General features: G+C 41.1%; 3 protein-coding genes across 3 annotated transcripts; 2 read left to right on the top strand and 1 right to left on the bottom strand.

The window, feature by feature from the left end:
• The first annotated feature begins 1,896 nt into the window (after positions 1-1,896).
• LOC123055056 (E3 ubiquitin-protein ligase RNF181-like) lies at positions 1,897-2,803 on the top strand. The gene has a single exon (XM_044478964.1). The coding sequence runs from the start codon at positions 2,133-2,135 to the stop codon at positions 2,535-2,537; it is 405 nt and encodes a 134-aa protein (XP_044334899.1). The 5' UTR covers positions 1,897-2,132; the 3' UTR covers positions 2,538-2,803.
• Positions 2,804-7,011: 4,208 nt separating this feature from the next.
• On the top strand, positions 7,012-8,634 carry LOC123055053 (CBL-interacting protein kinase 22). Its single transcript, XM_044478962.1, has one exon. The coding sequence runs from the start codon at positions 7,089-7,091 to the stop codon at positions 8,385-8,387; it is 1,299 nt and encodes a 432-aa protein (XP_044334897.1). The 5' UTR covers positions 7,012-7,088; the 3' UTR covers positions 8,388-8,634.
• Positions 8,635-8,741: 107 nt separating this feature from the next.
• Positions 8,742-14,502, bottom strand: LOC123055055 (uncharacterized). The gene is made up of 9 exons (XM_044478963.1): positions 14,370-14,502; positions 13,974-14,025; positions 13,532-13,707; positions 12,557-12,747; positions 11,828-12,024; positions 10,733-10,915; positions 9,117-9,267; positions 9,018-9,039; positions 8,742-8,923 (listed from the first exon to the last, which is right to left on the bottom strand). The coding sequence occupies exons 1-9, from the start codon at positions 14,500-14,502 to the stop codon at positions 8,790-8,792; spliced, it is 1,239 nt and encodes a 412-aa protein (XP_044334898.1). The 3' UTR covers positions 8,742-8,789.
• Positions 14,503-18,990: the final 4,488 nt, after the last annotated feature.

Raw genomic sequence — 18,990 nt, 5'->3', positions numbered from 1 at the left:
TTCTAGTCTTGTAGAACTTGTTAAAGTTCTTCACCATTAGGCTCAATTCCTCATTGAAGGCATGTTTCTCACTTGATGATGTAGGAGCATCACATGAGGCTTTATAAACACCACTTGACTTGTTGTGAAGCTCTTCTTTATCCTTAAGTGACATCTCATGAGCAACAATTCTTCCAATCACTTCCGTTGGCTTGAGATCTTTGTAATTGGGAATCATTTGGATCAATGTGCACATGGTATCATATTTTCCATCCAAGGCTCTTAGGATCTTCTTGATGATGAATCTGTTGGTCATCTCTTCACTTCCTAAGCCGACAATCTCATTTGTGATGAGAGCAAGCCTAGAGTACATTTCAGCGACACCTTCACCATCCTTCATTTTAAACTTGTCAAGCTGACTTTGAAGCACATCCAATTTGGATTCCTTGACGGAGTCGGTACCTTCGTGCATATCAATCAAAGAATTCCAAATTTTCATTGCATTCTCAAGACGGCTGATTTTGTTGAATTCTTCGGGGCACAGTCCGTTGAAGAGGATATCGCAAGCTTGAGCATTGTATTGCAGCATCTTCAATTCTTCCGCGGATGCTTCATGATTCGGTTCTCTCCCATCAAAGAATTCACCTTGCAAGCCAATACACACAATAGCCCAAACGGCGAGGTTATGCTTCCAACTAGCAAAATTAGTACCATCAAAGTAAGGACCTCTACGGTGGTAATTTCCCTCGCTAGACGCCATACTCTTCTAGGTTATGAAACCAAGGCTATGATCACCAAAGCTACGGAAATCAAGGCAAAGGAGACCAAAGCTCTGATACCACTTGTAGGATCGAAAGTATGTCTAGAGGGGGTGATTAGACTACTTGACTAAATAAAATCTAGCCTTTTCCCAATTTTAAGTCTTAGCAGATTTTAGCAACTGCCCTAGTGTGCTTGTAACTAGATGGCAATTCTCTCTTTTACCCGAACATGTGAGTTGCCATGTGTTTTGCAGGATACATGGCAATTGCCCTATTGTGTTTTTAAGCAGATGGCAACTCTCTCTTTGCCCGAACATGATATTTTGCCATGTCTTTTTGTAGCGCTACACGGCAACTGCCTAGTGTTACTAGGTGGTAACCCCTAAAGTTTTCAAATGATGGCAACTATAGTAAACCAGACCATACATGGCAACAGCTGCAGTTGTCCAAAAATGACATCTGGCACTTGACCTGAGATGGCAACTGCAATTGAGCAACCATGGCAACTGTAGTTGTCCGACATGGCAACTGTAGTTCAGCAACATGACAACTGCAGTTAAACGAACATGGAAGATGGTCCGGACCATGACAACTGCGGGGCGCGTGGTGACTGTCACGCGGGGCGTGCGGGACCATGAGGTAGGAGGCCTGACGTATGGGCGTTATCTATTTTGCCCACACGTAGGCATGTGAGAGAAACCGCGAGGAAAAAAAGAGACGTATGGGCACTACTTGTTTTACCCACACATAGGCGTGTGAGCTGATCCTCTTAAACACCACACAAAACGTATGGGCAGACCCCTGAACGCTCACATGGGTAGGCGTTATCGGCGTCCTATTTTTTTTGGCTACATATCTCGGCGGTGAGATGAAAGACGTATCGACGGCAGACGAGCAGTCCGGCGATATCATGGAAAGTGCTTCCCAAAATAAATTGGTTCCACCATCCCATTCCCAGGCTTTGGGCAGCAGATCCCCTCTTCTCTCCTGCTAACCCTCTGGCGCCGGCCGCTGTCGCCGCGCCGGTAAGGTTCACCGGAATCGCCGGTACTGGGCGCCGCGATCGACTGATGGACTCGACCCGATTACTAGCCGGTCGGCCCTAACCGACGCGTCCACCAGTCGAACTCGGAATCCGATTCTCGTCCGATCCGTAAGGCAATCGCAACATTGGCTCGCTATATATAGTTTGTCTTTGCTTCGATAATTTCCATCTCACGCGTACGCACGTCCTCCATCTCCAGCCGCTGCGTCTTGTCGCCGAGCCTGTCTCTCTCTCTCTAAGCCTGCTGCTGTGGGCTGTGGCAGATGGAGCCCATGAGGGTGCGCACGAGAATTCCTATCATCTAGGAGGTCATACAAGATCGGGAGCCGGCCGACGGGCAGGAATTCATGGAACGAGGTGTACGGGATTGGATGCAAGGCCGGTTGCCGTTGATCGACCAAGAACTCGACATGCTGCAAAGACAACAAGAGGCTCGGCAGCACATCTACCATGAGGATGATGATGAACCGTTCTGGCCGAGTTTGGCAGTCCCGGCCTCGCTCGACACCGTCCTGCAGCTGCCGGAGACAGCCGGCGCGCCAGCCGGAGCCCGGCTCCAGCAGACGGAGTGCGCCGTGTGCCTCAAGGATTTCGAGGTGGACGACAAGGTCACCACGATGCCGTGTGACCACTACTTCCACCAGGGTTGCATCTCTGAGTGGCTCAAGGTCAGCTGCGTCTGCCCCCTCTGCCGTCACGCGCTTCCTGCTGCAACTCCACCGGCGCACCACATGGAGGCCACAAGTCCATGATTGATCATCTTTTCATCCTCCATGATCAATTTTTCTGTTGGTGTCACTCTCCCTGCTTCAAGCCAAGAAGAAAATTGATCTTTTCAGTCCTCCATGATCAACTTGAAGCAGAGCGTATCTTTTTTGTTTTTGAGAAAAAGCAGAGCGTATCCTGATCTGCTTCTAGAGCAACGTTGTGGCCTCTCTCTCTGTTTTTCTTTGATGTAAAACTAATGTCACTGATGATATTGCGGTCCTTTTTCTGGGACTGTATTCCTTGGTGTTGAGAAATAAGGGTGTTTGCTTTAGTTGTCACTAGCAAGAACGCATATTTTTTCAGAGATTCAACTCTAGCAAAATGCTGGGTTAATACTATTTGCCTTCGACAGAGTACTGATTCCCGAGAAAGACAAATGCTTTTTTTTTACTGCAAAAATACAAACTGAGACAATGAAGATCTTGAAGAGGTTCAACCATGGCCTTACAATTTTCTCTCCAAACATTTTTTTACCGCAAAAATACAAACTGAGACAATGAAGCTCGCTGCTGGCTTTTATTGATTTAGAAGGAATCATACGGAAAACCAGGTGTTGATCAAAGGATCCTGGAAAAATAGAGAAAAGAAAAACCCCTCGGAATTTGAGGCTCTATCGCACTACGGTGGCCTTTGTTTGGGCTTTAGCTACAGATTCACAGATTCTAGCACATCCAAAATTAAAATCTCAAACAAACACTCGGATTTCTATCTAAGCTTTCAAGAATCGGCTTTGGAAATTTAACTAGGCAGTCTATGTGTTGTCAATGGTCATGCAAGGTGTGGTTCTCCCATCGCCTATGCCTGGCCGTTGATAGCGGCATCATGATATTTCGGGGTCATGCCCTTTGTTTTTCTAATAATGTGATTGTGTCCATTCTCGATGTCTTGGTTTGTTCTTAACATTTTTGTTGCTGCTGAGACCAGGTGTAACCGATATCACCTTGATGTTGATATATTGTCCTTTATAAAGAAAACATTTGTAATAAAATGTACCCAAAAATATGTCAACCCAATATTACCCTTTTTAGGGGATTCACCCCAATATTACTGAGTGATACAGATCGCACAATGTTGGCCCCATAAGTATAGAGAGACTAGACCAGGTAAGGGTTCATTACCGCACCCGTCTATATTTCGATGCAATTATGGAGCTGCTTTTGAATACGTATGTTAATTTTGAACATAAAACATGCATATTAGGCACGTCAAATTTTGCATTTAATTATCTCTTTGCAAGCATTTTTTCATCTATTTTAGGAAAATTGAATGATTTACTTGCATAATTTGGTCATTAAATACACTTTTAAACACATTTTCCTAGAAAAAAGATCTTGGAAAAATTATTTTTAGATATTTTTAGGTGAGGGTAATTTTTTGGGATAGATAAACATGAAACAAAATGATAGACAGGTCAGATCATGCACTAGGATGGGCTTGCAACAAACGTGTCGCACCCTTGCACAAAGTGTTGCCTCCTCTGTTACTAAAAAAAGTGTTGCCTCCTCTGTTACTAAAAAAAGTGTTGCCTCCTCTTAGCTTTCATCTCAGAGATATGGTCGGACAAAAGATAATGGGAACGAGCAGGATGCATGTGACGGATGGATAGCGTAGAATTAGACTGAAGGTTGCGCACATTCGACTGGGTCATGTGGGTCTTCGATCTCTATGCCCCGATTACACAGACGGCGTGTAACTCGCATAAGGATCAGCGGACCAGGTAATGGTGCCCCAAGAAGGACAGGCCGGGAGGCAAATGACCTGCAGGACAACCCAGTTAATCCTAGATATTGCCTGAAAAAAAATTAATCCTAGCATACGTGTTAGTGATATGATGATTGAGAAAATATTTTGATACGAAACTTCAATGTTTTGTGTTCCTCCAAAAACACGTTTTGACAAAGACTTAAATCCCCATGCCCAAACAGTCTTCTGAAATCGACATACCACCCGTCTCAAGAAAAATAGCTTCAATATATGCTAGCTTCTAAAACTGCCATCATAAGATTGGTCAGTGCTCAGCTAGAGGCTTATTAATATTCGTACTTCTGGTCTTACTCTTATATCGCCAGATTCATGACAACAATTTGCTAAATTACAAACTATATGAGCAGACGAGCTCACAAGCAGTCTCATGCCATCTTATATAAATATATCTCAAATTATTTTCTTTATAATTTGATTTGACCAATGAGAAAGTTTTGAAAAGGTGACATGTGTATCACCATTTGACAATATATAATTACAAAACCCCGCCAATAATTGTCTCAATTATATTGATGTTTGGTTGGATGGAAATGGACAGAAGTCTTTTTCACGCATCAAATAATGTTGCTTGCTTCAGCCATACCTGTCCTTTCAAACTGCTGGTATGATAGTCAGCAATGCCCCACACGGGCAGACCCCTCATGATAAGAACAACAAGTTATTATTGTACTGACCGATTTATGATATACTGTATATCTTATCACTTGTTAGGAAGGATTGCCCACCTCCACTAGTTCCTGATAACAGAAATCGGAAGGGTTTCCTCTTGTTCCAGAATATGTCTTTTAAGATAATTGGAGGGAACTTCCGCCTCAAGAGTACCTATCATCAACTAAAAAAAGAGTGCCAATCATGTATATGGAAAGAAATTTAAAATGTGATTGTTCCACTAAAAAGACTTAGTAAAGTGAACTATATAATCATATATTCTTTTCTTCCCTTCAAATGCAAGCATCGGCTTGAGTTTAAGACATGGCCTAAGGCTCAAAATGTGGAAGTAGTGCAAAATAGAAGTACTATGCTTGATCCATTTTAATTATATTTACCACCTGAATTTCCAAAAAAATATTGTTGATTTAATCATCTGACACACTTCATAATATAGTAATAAAATATATATGTTAGATGGCAATTTCATTTGAGCCACACAAGTCACCTCAGTTCATGCGCACCAAGAGTAATTTCACGTGCTTTCGGAAGGTTTTTCTTTTTTTGAAAAACTCTTGTAGTGGCGAGCTAACGTGTCCAACTGAGGCTATTTAACCAAGTTATATTAGCTGTCATGATGACACTTCAAGCATCTGTTGTGCATCTGCGACGGAATCTGCTAGTGGACCAAACACCAATAATGATACTTAACAATTATTCCGTCACCATCAACAGATCAAACAAGGTGCAAATGATCTTATTGTTCACCCATCATTCGCATAAAATACAGTACTTGATTCAAATAGATAGCCACCGATTTATTTAACATGTATGGAGTTATTATCTGGTGCTGTTCTTTGGCTTCATTCTCTCTCTTTTTTTCGGGAGTTCTTTGGCTTCATTCATGTTTGAAAAGATAGGTGACGCATGGCTTGGTAATACCCAATAAACCACACTAACATTGACCAAAAGCTATAGGGAAGAACGTGTCCAGATTCCAACGAGGTAATCACTCAAATAGATTAATTGTGGTCCTAATCTTCTTCTTCTTCGTCTAGTAATTAAGATAAGAAGTCAACATCATATGATGTAGAGCTCTAGACGGTACTTTAATGAAAGCTGTTCACAGAAAGCTGATACGGCAGTGAACTTATGCCAGTTGTTCAAATGGTTCACACCTTCTTATATTACGTCGTTTTCTCTTTTATTTGCTGCTTTAAAATGGCATCTACTTGAGAAGGAAGCTAGTAAGAAATTAACAACAACAAAAGTTCATTTTAGTTGTCACTTCAGCTAAGAAGTTGGAGTTAATGTTCGTTTGAATTTGGTTGAAAGCCCACCAAGTCTGAGCAAAACTTGTACTGCTCGTATCTGACCTGAAATCAGGTGTCGCCAATTTCTTGCACAAACTTTAGTGTAATAGCGAAGTCTGTTATATTTTTTCAATGGTGAGCTTCTCGTGATCATACTTCCAACATTTTTCTTTTGAGGGAATGATCTTGCCTCCAACCTTTTAGTTTAGCTTATTACTGAACTAACTCCAATCATTATAGGCACCCTCTCATCATACTGGTCTGAATGTTGAGATAGTATCCAAAGTGACACTCTGGCTGCTTCTATAAAATAGACTAGTTAAAGTTAACATAATTATACACTATATGGAAAAAACATTTCCAGATGATTAGTATGAATGTGAATGTTATTGAACTCTGTTACTTCTCTATATTGTTAGTCAAACTAAATTCCTTTTTGCGATCAAATCGACTATTTACTAGTACCCCCTCTGTTCACAAATATAAGATGTTTTGGATATTTCAAATTATACTACATACAGATGGAAACGAGTGAACAACACTAAAACGTGTCTATATACATCCGATTCACAAAAAGGTTAAAACATAATGTATTGGTGAAAGGAGGGAGTATTTACTGAAAAATTCAGGGATATGTTTTCTTCATTTATCCTAAAACCTTTTTCTCGAAACGATGGAAGTCCAGCGAAACTAGCTCTTGCATAAAAGGGACATAACCAGAGTCGTGCCTCCTACCTGCACAAAACCAGAGGCAACAAACTCTAAAGAAAGAAGACAGACAAAGGACACGCACCTAGCATCTTGCCGGCCATGGGGCCGGAAGATTCACCGGCCGCCGGGGAGAGCTACTCGAAGGTCCTGCAGGGCCGGTACGAGCTTGGCCGCGTGCTCGGCCGGGGTGGGTCGTCCAAAGTCTACCGCGCCCGCGACATCCGAACCGGCGTCTCCGTCGCCGTCAAGGCCGTCCGGAAGCCGCACCACCCGTGCTCTCCCGAGAAGGCCGCCGCGGCGCGCCGGTCCGTGGAGCGGGAGCTCGCCGCGCTCCGCCGCGTGCAGGGCCACCCGCACGTCATGCGCCTCCTCGACGTCCTGGCATCCCGCTCCACCGTCTACCTCGTGCTCGAGCTCGCCCGCGGCGGCACCCTCCTGTCCGCGATGGACGAACGCGGCCGTTTCGACGAGCCCACGTCGCGCCGCCTGTTCGTCCAGCTCGTCTCCGCGCTGGCGCACGTGCACTCGCGCGGCGTGTTCCACCGCGACGTGAAGCCGGAGAACCTGCTGCTGGACGAGCACGGCGACCTGAAGCTCACGGACTTCGGGCTGTGCGCCCTCGCCGACCGGCATCTCGGCGCCGATGGGCTCGCGGCCACGCGCTGCGGGTCCCCGGCCTACGTCGCGCCGGAGATCCTGTACAAGAAGCGGTACGACGCCGGCAAAGTGGACGTGTGGTCCTCGGGCGTTGCGCTCTTCTCGCTCACGGCCGGCTACCTGCCGTTCAACGACGGCAACCTCATGGGCATGTACCGCAAGATCTTCTCCGGCAGATTCCGGTGCCCCAGGTGGTTCTCGCCGGAGCTCCGGAGCCTCGTCGGCAGGATGCTGGACCCAGACGCCGGCACACGCATCAAGATGGATGAAATCATGGAGCACCCTTGGCTACAACAAGATGGGACGTCGTCGTTTGACATCATACGAGCTCCTTCCTCTGATCCTAGGCCGGAAGTGATGAAATGGGAGGCGGAAATGGAGCAAGTGAGGGAGCTGAACGCGTTCGACATAATCGCGTTCGCGTCGGGATGCGATCTGAGCGGGTTGTTTGGGCCATTGCCGGACCGGGTTCGGTTTGCTGTAGTAGGTGTGGTCATTGCGTCGGTGCTGGATAAGGCTGAGGAGATTGGGCGCGAGGAGGGGTTTGTGATGAGGAGGAAGGAAGAAGTAGGGTGTGGTGGGATCATGTTTGAGGCGATCCAAAGGGAGATCATCGCCATGGTTAGGGTTAGTCGTTTGTTAGAGGAAATGTTGATGGTTGAGGTGGAAAGAGCTAGCTCAAGTGAGGCACCTAATCTGTGGGAGAGGCTTCAGCAAGGTCTTAAATTCTCAAATGATTGAATATAAATACTTCCAACCCAATGTAAGTAGATATTCATAAGAGAAATTAGTGATGGAAGTGCATTGTTGGCACATTATACTATGTTGGGAAATTAGGCAATTTCATGTTTAATTTCAAAATATAAACCATGATAAAAGCAATAATTAGCATGCATGTGTCAGAACATACTTGAAGTACTAAATAGCATGAAGAACATGGCACATGCAACAGTAACCATAATTTAAGATGGGACCAAGCCATGACGCACGTACTGAAGTACGTGATAATTATTAATAAAGTATATGCACAGCAGGAGTACATAATCATTTTCCTACACACACATACACACTACAGTTAGACCCTCGACATCTAACACCCCTCTAGTGTTGTGATACTCACCGCATTCACCGAGTTTTCCACGTTTACCCTTCATTCTTCAGTTTTGAAATTCCATAGAGCAGAGTATGCAAGTTGTGCCTTGGTGCTGGGAGCAATGCACTTTCATTCTCTAACGTAAAAGTAACCGATGACATGAGTGGCCTATCACCCAGACGGTCTTGAACACACAAGAGACCGACATGAATACACCGTAGAACTTCATCAAGTGAACAACTCCCAGAAATCGGAGTGTACCAATTCCGTTGCTTTACCATCTTCCCATAGTTTCGACGCCTGAGCCAACAGAACCAAATAATAATCAAGCTACTATGTGTAAGAAATTGAAATTATGTGTATTTTGGTATACTTACATAAGCTGTAAGGCCGATATAGTTCTTTACAAGTTGCGGTGAGGTGATCTTTAAGCCACTTGCAATCTCCAAGAGTATAACACCGTAGCTATAGGTGTCCAATTTTACAGAAAATACACCTCCCATAACATATTTAGGCGACATGTAACGACTGTTAAGACAACCAAACAAGAATACATAATTTGGTATAACTAGAAAATAAAAAGAATCTTGACAAGTCGCTAGTTCATTGAATTACTTACTACATCCCAACAACCCTGGTAGTGTTTGATTCTTGTTTCTTTCAACCAAATATCCTTGCCATACTGAAATATGATATTTTGGGAGTCATTTCGGAATCCAGCAAGATGTTGGTTGGTTTGAGATCTTAGTGAATTATAGTTAATCTTGAATCTTGGTGGAGGTAACGAAGACCTCTCGCCACCCCTTTAATTATATGGAAGCATGTGGGCTAATCAAGCATATATTGTCATGTATCATCTCCAAAGATGAATAAAAACAAAGTATATCATTAGTGATCAGTCATATCTTTTGGTTAATGAAAGCATGTAGATGTATTATAAGTTTTAACATAGTAAAAAGGAACGTGTCCAAGCTTTTGTTCGGTAAGTATTTTTATATATAACCACTCATCTCCATAAGTACAACAACCAAGAAGTCTACCAAGGTTCTTGTGCTGCAACTTGGCAATGAGGATTATCTCCTTTTTACACTCCTCTATCCCTTGCCCAGAACCCCTGCTAAGCCTTTTGATAGCAACTTCATTGCCACCTTGCAGCATTCCCTGCATGATTGTATCATCCTAATTTCTGAATTATAACATCCCAAAACTTTCCCAATTTTGGAATGTTAACTAAATAAATAAGTAATATTGTGTGTGCTGCTTTTATTTTCATAAATAATTAAAACTTTTGAGTACTTATTCAAATTTTCCAAACTATGTCATGCAAGTTGGATTAACATAACTATCCAACAAAAATAATTATTTGTTTATAAATTATTTAAACTCAAAAGGATTTAATATTCTTCATTTGGATATTTTCAAACCATATTTAAATGACCGAGAATAATATAACTTTATGAAATATGGTATTTGGATTTTAATTTGGATCTTGGTCCTAATCAAAGAGATGAGATAAATGTCATCTCCAAATGGACTCTTGCAATTTGGAGTTTATTTCCAATTATCCATATAATCAAAATGAGAGGATATAATATGACTTCTCCATAATAGTTGTTCGAAAATATTTAATAGGCCTCATTTGAATATTTGGATGCTCTAACATAAATCATTTTGGGTATTACAAAACCCTAAAATCATTGTATGGAATTTATAATAACCTTAAATGATTTATATAAAATAAAATAAAAACTATTTTAAAAATGTATATGGAGAAGGAAATATCTTTCCTAGATTCTCTATAATTTCTTGAGCCTATGTGCATTTTTATGGATTGCATTTGGAAAATGTTTGGCAAATATAAGTGGCCATAATCAATTTCCTATAGTTATTTAAATACGAAATCATCAGAAAGTAAATAAATTCGAATTGGGCCATCTCTACACTTCTAGACCAGCCTAATCTCTCTCTTCCCACTTCCTAAACCGTGCTCTACCTTTCTATATTCTCCTTGGTCCAGTTTTTTCCACTAAGGCCCATCCCCATTTTCCTTAACCAAGCCCAGGCACATGGGTTCGTCTTAATTTCAAACAACACAGGAACAGAACACCTAGCAGTGGCGCCTCCACCTCTTCTTCTCCTCCACCCACTCAATTCGTTGCCCATTTCACCCCAAACTCTACATGAAAGTTTTAGAGAGCGTTGAGAGGAACCCATTCAGGGAATTAAACCCGAACTTTAATACCTGGATTGTCCAAAAATGGCCGCACATCATGCTCATTTTAATGGCGCACTAACCTCGTGTGTTCTACTCGTACCGGCTCCCTCTGCCACTATAAAATGGACCCCGAGGAGCGCCTCTCAACCCTGTTTGCCCCATGCTCAAAAATGCACATAGTCTCAAGAATTATAGAGAATCTAGGAAATATATTTATCTCTTCATATACATTTTAAAAATAAGTTTCTTATTTTATATAAATTATTATGTAAGGTCATTATAATTTCACTAGTATGGTTTTAGGGTTTTATAATACCCAAAATAATTTTTGTTACATCATCCAAATATTCAAATGAGACCTATTAAATATTTCCAACAATTTTTATAGATAAGTCATGAAAATATGTAAATGGTCTCAAAATGAAATTAAACTCCAAATTGCAAGAATCTATTTGGGCATGTCATTTTATCTCATCTCTTTGATTACGACCAAGATCAAAGTTAAAATCCAAATACCATATTTGAGAAAGTCATATTATTTGCAGTATAATTTAAATATGGTTTGAAAATATTCAAAGGAAGAATATTAAATCATTTTGAGTTTAAATAGATTTCCAAACCAATAACCATTTTTGTTGGATAGTTATGTTAATCCAACTTGCATGACATAGTTTGGAAAATTTGAATAAGTACCCAAAAGTTTTAATTCTATCCGAAAATCAAAGCAATCCACATAATATTTCTTACTTATTTATTTAATTAACATTTCAAAATTAGGAAAATTTTGCAGACAAAATTATGTTAAAAAAAGGAGCACATAGTACTATAACTGTGGATGGATAACTCTCTCTTCCCTTATAACTTTGCCAAAACCTCCACTTCTGATTTGTTAAGGTAGATAAATTATCCGTTGCAGTGGCAATATCGTGAAAGCTAACAATTGGAAATTCCATGTGTTCACCACCAATTTCATTGGATGGGTTAAGGTATCCTAGCATTGATTCCTTGTGGATTTCCTTCTTCTGCCATTTTCTTGCTGAAGATAAAAACTTCTTGTTAACACTCACAAGCTGATGTGAAATTTTGTAAACCCGGGATAGTTTCAATTCTACCTTTGTATTTGCATACCATGGCAAGGGCTATGCTTGCAAGTATCAACACACATGCCATGGTTGGGAGTACAATCCTTATGCATTTGCTATTCATTCGAACTAAAAAATGAATCATATATAAATCGAGTACAACACTATTTTAGAACAAAAGTATTTTAATGTACCATGAGTGATCCGGTACTGAATAAATGTGTTACCGGTAATCCTTCTAGAGTTACTGATACACTTATGGTAAATTGAGGTTTAATGTTGCAATATGCTCGTACATAATAGTTATAGATCTAATAATTACATTTGCACCAAAGTAATTGAATGCAAAAATTCCCCGCAAAAAAAAAATTGAATGCAAAAATGTATTTGGCGATTACTTCTGTACTGTTAAGTTCATATATTGAGTAGATACACCATGATTAAATGTTGGTGTTGATCCTATATAACAATAAAGTACCATGATAACAAAGTGTTAGAATGGAGTGATTCTGGTGCATACCGGGAGAGTTGGCGAGCCGGAGGTACTGGTTCTCGCCATTGCTGCTATAATTCCCCATATCGACAAGCTCCGCTGTCCAAAGCAAGCATCTTGACTGGTCGGCCATAGAACCATTACTACTCCAGTTGGTATAGGTGTAGGCTGTACACGAGCAATTGCTGCTGCACTCCATGGCGCATTCGTCAAAACATCTGTTGAGGACATGTAAAAACTTGTCAGGAGCCTTCATTCTCTGTAAGGTCAAAAGAAAAGACTTCAATCTCCGCATTTGAGAGTCTTTGTTCTTTTACATCCGTTTGAAAAGTCAAGACCACCTGGCTCAAATCCGTCGAGGCAATGACATATCGGAACAACCCCCGTGGAGTCGGAATAGCCGAACATGCCGCACAAGGCGTAGAGGTCGTAACTGCTGCTAGCAGGACGCTTGGAAATGGCCGTCCATGAAGAGCGGTTGTTCCAGCTAAGAGTTCTCAGGACGCCCAAGTGATTAGCATACGGTTCAAAAAGTTAAGACTAGCCTTTGTTCTTTTACATCCGACTAGCTGGCTCAAATCCATGAGGCAGTGACGTGTTGGAACAGCCCCTATGGAGTCGGAATGGCCGAACATGCCCGCACGAGGCGTAGAGGTCGTAACTGCTAGCAGGACGCTTGGAGACGGTCGTCCATGAAGAGCTGTTGTTCCAGCTAAGAGTCCTCAGGACACCCAAGTGGTCGAGCATAAGACGTGCATATGGTGAGTCATCAGAGACAGTAAATTTATAACAGAACCCATCCCTGTGCCAACAATCGCTTCGTAACAGATGGAGTTCTGGTATATATCACCCTCCACCGACCCTCCTCCATTGAGCATAGCGATGCGACAGTAGGGCCTGGTTCCGCGCCAAATGATCAGGTTCAAGCTGGGGCCAAGGCTCAAAGAAAAGTCTCCGGTGGATGGATCATTGGGGCCTTCTCACTCAGCAAGATCGTCATACCTGGGAGGATGGTGTTTGTGGGGTGATCAAAACTCTGCCATATGATTGTGCCGTTTGGAAGCCGGAGGACCAAGTTCCCCATGTCGTGAAGCACCACAGCAACTCCCGAGCTGGTGATGTTGTTCTTGGTCGTCCATCGAGTGTGTCCTTGGAAGTCCGACAACACCAGGTCGGAACTGTTGGTGATGGCAAGCAACGAGAGTGAAGTGGTTGCAATCGGGTCGTTGCGGTTGGCGGTCCATACAATGGTGTGGCTGGGAATGCTGTGGTACCAGGTGCCAAGGTACAGGCTCACCGTTGGGGAAGAAGCCGAGCGCAAAGTGGCCGCCCTTCAAGACGATCGTGTTGCCGGGGGAGAGCGGTTTTGCAGGTGTCAACTTATCATCAGATTTGCAGAATGAAATCAGGAATAAGAGGATTAAAACTGGTATACGCGGCGTACCTGCCTGCTTCATCTTCCTGTGAAGAAGGAAACAGCTGAGGGGCATATGGTTCTTCAGAACAGTGGTGTTGCAGAGAGCAGACTAATGGTTCTTGAGACTAATATGGTTCTACAAAGTCCAAACTGAAATTGGACAAGCAGTCAAGCACCGCATTTCAACCATGGAAGAGTAGTACTAGTTGAAGACAGCATCATGGACTAGTTTGAAGAAGCTTCGATGGGCTAGCAGAACGAAAGTTTGTTCCTCCGACCCTCGAGTCCTCAACGATGCTACAGGCGCAGAGAAAACTTGCTGCTACGGGTTCAGATTCCAAGCCTACAACAGGGAGTTTTGACTGGGAGTGCGACAGGGGAAACCTCATGGCTCGGAGGTGTGGCGCAACGGTCGGGGTTCACGGCCCGGCAGCGAGCTCCCGCTGGCCCCTCCACCCATGACGGCGACCTCATGATGGCGCCGGGACACAGCAGAGACCGCCGGTGCCGCGGACGACGCCGTCGCCTTCCTCTCGGTGCCGGGCCTGGACGCCATGGCCGATTGGGATCGGAGCGACGGCGTGGTTGGGAAGAGCGCTAGATATGGGCCGCTCTCGCTTCATACATCACAGGCTTTCGGCCCCGTAAGTTAGAGACGGAAGGGATGGGCCAAGGCCAACTGTGTCGGAAAATTCTATTTGCCGCTCGCTGCGTCAAGCTGCCGGCGCTTCGCACAGGCGAGCGACCGAGCAGCGACGCAGCGGGCCGGCCCGTTTAACCGTTCAAACGCCCCCGGTTTTGGGAACCTTCTAGAGGTTCTCAGCTGTTTTTTTTGTTTTGGGAACCTTCTAGAAGATTCCTTGAATCGGTTTTTCTTTATTCCGTTTTTTCTATTTTCTATTTTCTTTTCTTTTCTCTTATTTTCCTTTTTCTGTTTTTTCTTTATTCTGTTTTTTCTATTTTCTTTTCTTTTCTCCCATTTTCCTTTTTCTGTTTTTTCTTTGTTTCAATTTCGTTTTTATATTAATTTAAAATTTGTGCACAACTAAAAAAAAATCACGGATTCAAAGTTTGTGCATAATTCGAAAAATGTTAACGATTTTTAAATTTGTTCACAATTCAAAAAAATTTAGGTTTTAATATTTGTTCACAATTTGAAAAATGTTCACAATTTCATAATTTTGTTCATGAATTTAGAAATTGCATCATAATTGAAAATTTGTTCACAATTCAAAAAATGTTCGCGGTTTAACGAAAAATGTTCACAATTTTATAATTTTGTTCATGAATTTGAAATTTGTTCATGTTCCAAAATTTCTCCACAATTCAAAAATGTTCACGGTTTTTAAATTTTGTTCACTGATTCGAAAAATGTTCACATTTTTATAATTTTGTTCACAAATTTGAAAATTATTCGTGTTTTAAAATTTGTTCAAAATATAAAAAAATACGGTTTCAAAATTTGTTCAGAATTCGAGAAATGTTCGCGGTTTAACGAAAACTGTTCACAATTTTATAATTTTGTTCACGATTTTGAAATTTGACCATGTTTCAAAATTTGTTAACAATTTTAAAAAATTTCGCAGTTTCAAAATTTGTTAACAGATTCAAAAAATGTTCGTGTTTTTATATTTTTGTTCATGAATTTGAAATTTATTCATGTTCCAAAATTTGTTGACAATTCAAAAATGTTCACGGTTTTCAAAATTTGTTCGCTGATTCGAAAAATGTTCACAATTTTATAATTTTGTTCATGAATTTGAAATTTATTCATGTTTTAAAATTTGCTCACAATATAAAAAAAATACGGTTTCATAATTTGTTCAGAATTCGAAAAATGTTCACAATTTTATAATTTTGTTCAAGATTTTGAAATTTCTTCATGTTTCAAAATTTGTTCACAATTTTCAAAAATGTTCGCAGTTTCAAAATTTGTTCACGGATTTGAAAAATATTCGTGTTTTTATAAAAAAAATCATGAATTTGAAATTTTTTCATGTTTCAAAATTTGTTAACAATTCAAAAAAGTTGATCACATGCGTCATATTTTTGTTGAAAATTAAAATATATTCAGAATTTTCAAAATTTCATTGTGTTTCCTCAAATTTTGTCGCAAGTTCAATTTCCTGCTTTAAAAAAAATCAGTTTTTAAAGGAATTCGCCAATTTGAAAAGTGTTTACTTTCACAGAACAATCAGTTTTTTTAAGTAAAATCATTCAAAATAAAGACACACATATATGGTTAGTTATTTAAGTAAAATATATCATTCTGGTTCCACATCTATGGTTAGTTCTTCAAGGAACGCACTGCTTTATTAACATCAGTACTCGTTAGCCCGAGGGGCTAGTAGTGCGTGAAGTACGCAGTTGGTCTCAGGTGACCATCATAAGAGAAAATTGTTTAGTTAATCCCTAATGGTAAAATGGCCAAAATAAATTATGGTTTGGTTTTAATCCAAAAATCTAAATTAAATCTTATTTTCAATTAAAATTGAATGAAAATGATGCTCATGAGATCTTGTTCTGGTACGGCATCTGCAAATTTAGGAAATTGATATTACATGACAGAGAGTTCCTTGTTCCAATTGAGTTCTTCCGGGCGAGAGGGACCAGTCAAGGCCCTCATAGGATAATGGATAGTCATCCTAACTTTACAAGGGAGTTAATATTGGTCCTTAGGAATCATCCTATCTTGTTAAGTATTTACAATTGCACTCATCCGTATGGTCGAGCAGTTGCGCACTTATATGAGTAACCTTTGTAAAAATAGTATAAACAAGGTAATTATGATAAACGTGGCTTGTTCAGTTGAGATATTGTTTCGTTTACTTAATTTGAATTCTCTACTCATAGGCTGGCAATCCAAATAAACTTACGACCTTTGTCGAAATAAAATAAATATTTTTATACGAAACATTCATACTTCACCTTATTTTATCACACTGTAATAATAATAAGGATTATATTTTTATTATTTAGTTGGTGTAATTAACCACATAATTTAGTTAATATGATCAACTAGTGTTTTTTTATCAATTGTAACATATGAAATTTTGTTAAACTTAATTATTTGATATAACAAAAGTTATCTTTGAGTTATATTTTTGATATTCCAAAAATTATATAGTGCATGGATACATACATATATATGGATACATACATACTGGCCAAACGACCTAGCCGAAGAATAAGTAATTATTTGATATATATATATATAGAAAGTCTATTAGTAACCCAGGGCGAAGAATAAGTAATTCTTCACCCTGGCCAAACGACCTAGCCGAAGCCTTAGGTTGCGTCCAACCAGGCCACCGTTCACACTGTAAAATTACGATGGTATTTGGAAGTAATATTACCTTTCTACGTTGACTCAAAGCTACCCCACTTCTACCCTCAAAAGAAAAAAAGCTACCCCACTTCCTCCACCCCGTGGACGGAGCCAAAATTTCGCTGGTTCAGATCCGGCGACTCAAACCGTCTCCTGGTTGTGAGCCGTGGGTGTGATACTGCGACGGCGAGGACCGAACCCAGTCCCGGCCGTCGTCATTGGAGGATGGAGGATATGGAAAACCCCCTTCCTCTCCTCCGCTCAGGCTCCCCGCGACTGTAAGTCCTGCAGCTGCAACCCCGACCCTATCCGCCTCAGTCTAACGGTGTTTGTTTTTGCAAAGGTGCCGACAGGGTAGGATTGGTGGTCGCGGCGGAGCTCGGGTGCAGGGCGTCGCCAGCGCTGATGGGTGCCTCCGCCGCGCCGTTCGGAATCGGTGTATTGCTCCGCTGCCTTGGGCGTCCACGCTGTCACACAGACCATACCTCTCAGTGTCCGTGGAGTGGCCGCACGCCAACCTCAGCGACACTGATGTGAAGGTAGCATATGCCTAGTGGCTAGTGCTGAATTGCAGTAACTTACTGCGCTTGCCTCTGAATTCTAAAATTCTGAATTGCTTGTAACTTAAGACGACACCCATCTGCCTGGGGTTCTGTCATCATGGCAATTTTTGGGCGTTGCTAGAAGTTAGCTTCCTTTCGTCATGCCAACCTCAGATAGCTTCCTTTTATTTTGGTTGTGAGATGTCGATTCCTGTTTTTAGCCACTTTAATTTTGATGTTTTAAAGTTACAGAGTTAGTTACGTTTGGTTTCTTGTAGCCAGACGAGCGAGCTTAAAATTACACTGACTAGTGTGGTGGTACAAAAAATTGTTTCTTTTCTTGCTGTCTATATTCTTCACTTTACCTGAATTTGTTTCTGCTCCGTGTTAGCTGCCGCACATGCTCCCATCTGAAGCTCTACAATTATGAGTCTGCCTTTAAAAAACAATTAGGAGACTGAAAAGATTTAGAGTTTTCGCCCCCAGCTTGAATCTTTATTGACTTGTGTCTTCTTGTCATGGTTTGTTTCTGTTTACTACTAGCTTGTTCTAATCTTGATTGTTGGCATGCATAACCTTCATTACTGACTGAATTCTCAGCTACAAATTACTACCTCGGTACCAAAATATAAGACGTTTTGTACAAATTTTGTCACAGATGTAAATTATCAGGTTAAGCTTTTATGCACATAATCTTAGAGGTTTATGTTTATTCAAGGAATAGAAAATCAGAAGTATAATGTTCCTTATCTTGTACAAGTTGCTCATTTTGATAATTTACATACTTCTGTTACTTTTTTCTATGTTTGGTTTACCGCTTCCTTCAGTTGGAGAAAGTACAATGCTAATTTTACAGTGCAGAATGTTACTAAATAAATCTATGATTGTTCTCATAATGGTCTGGTAAGGCCATATAGGCCTACTCAACAAATCACAAAATGGAGAAGAGGAAGCTGAGCCCCACTCTTTTTATATCAAGGAGCGAGGTTTTTTGTTTTGATTTTTTAAACCTGCACCTTTTACGGGTTTGTAGGGAAAGTTTCTGGCCCAATTGTCTATAATACTAGTAACATGGCATACCATTTTTGGCTTGTACTGATCGAAAGGCAAATTACAGGTTAATTAGGGAATGTTACTGTAATCACACATCTCATAGGCATTTAGATTCTAGCGT

Source organism: Triticum aestivum, chromosome 2D (genome assembly GCF_018294505.1).
Source record: "Triticum aestivum cultivar Chinese Spring chromosome 2D, IWGSC CS RefSeq v2.1, whole genome shotgun sequence".
Lineage (NCBI taxonomy): Eukaryota > Viridiplantae > Streptophyta > Magnoliopsida > Poales > Poaceae > Triticum > Triticum aestivum.
The sequence above is the reverse complement of the archived record's forward strand: the minus strand, read 5'-3'. Positions and strand labels throughout refer to the sequence as shown.

Coding starts and splice junctions, on each gene's coding strand:
- LOC123055053 (XM_044478962.1), top strand. CDS start 7,089: ATGGGGCCGGAAGATTCACCGGCCGCCGGGGAGAGCTACTCGAAGGTC.
- LOC123055056 (XM_044478964.1), top strand. CDS start 2,133: ATGGAACGAGGTGTACGGGATTGGATGCAAGGCCGGTTGCCGTTGATC.
- LOC123055055 (XM_044478963.1), bottom strand. CDS start 14,502: ATGGCGTCCAGGCCCGGCACCGAGAGGAAGGCGACGGCGTCGTCCGCG. Junction 12,748..13,531: donor CACAAACACCATCCTCCCAG/GTATGACGATCT, acceptor TGTCCTCAACAG/ATGTTTTGACGAATGCGCCA. Junction 12,025..12,556: donor CCGGCTCGCCAACTCTCCCG/GTATGCACCAGA, acceptor ATTTCACATCAG/CTTGTGAGTGTTAACAAGAA.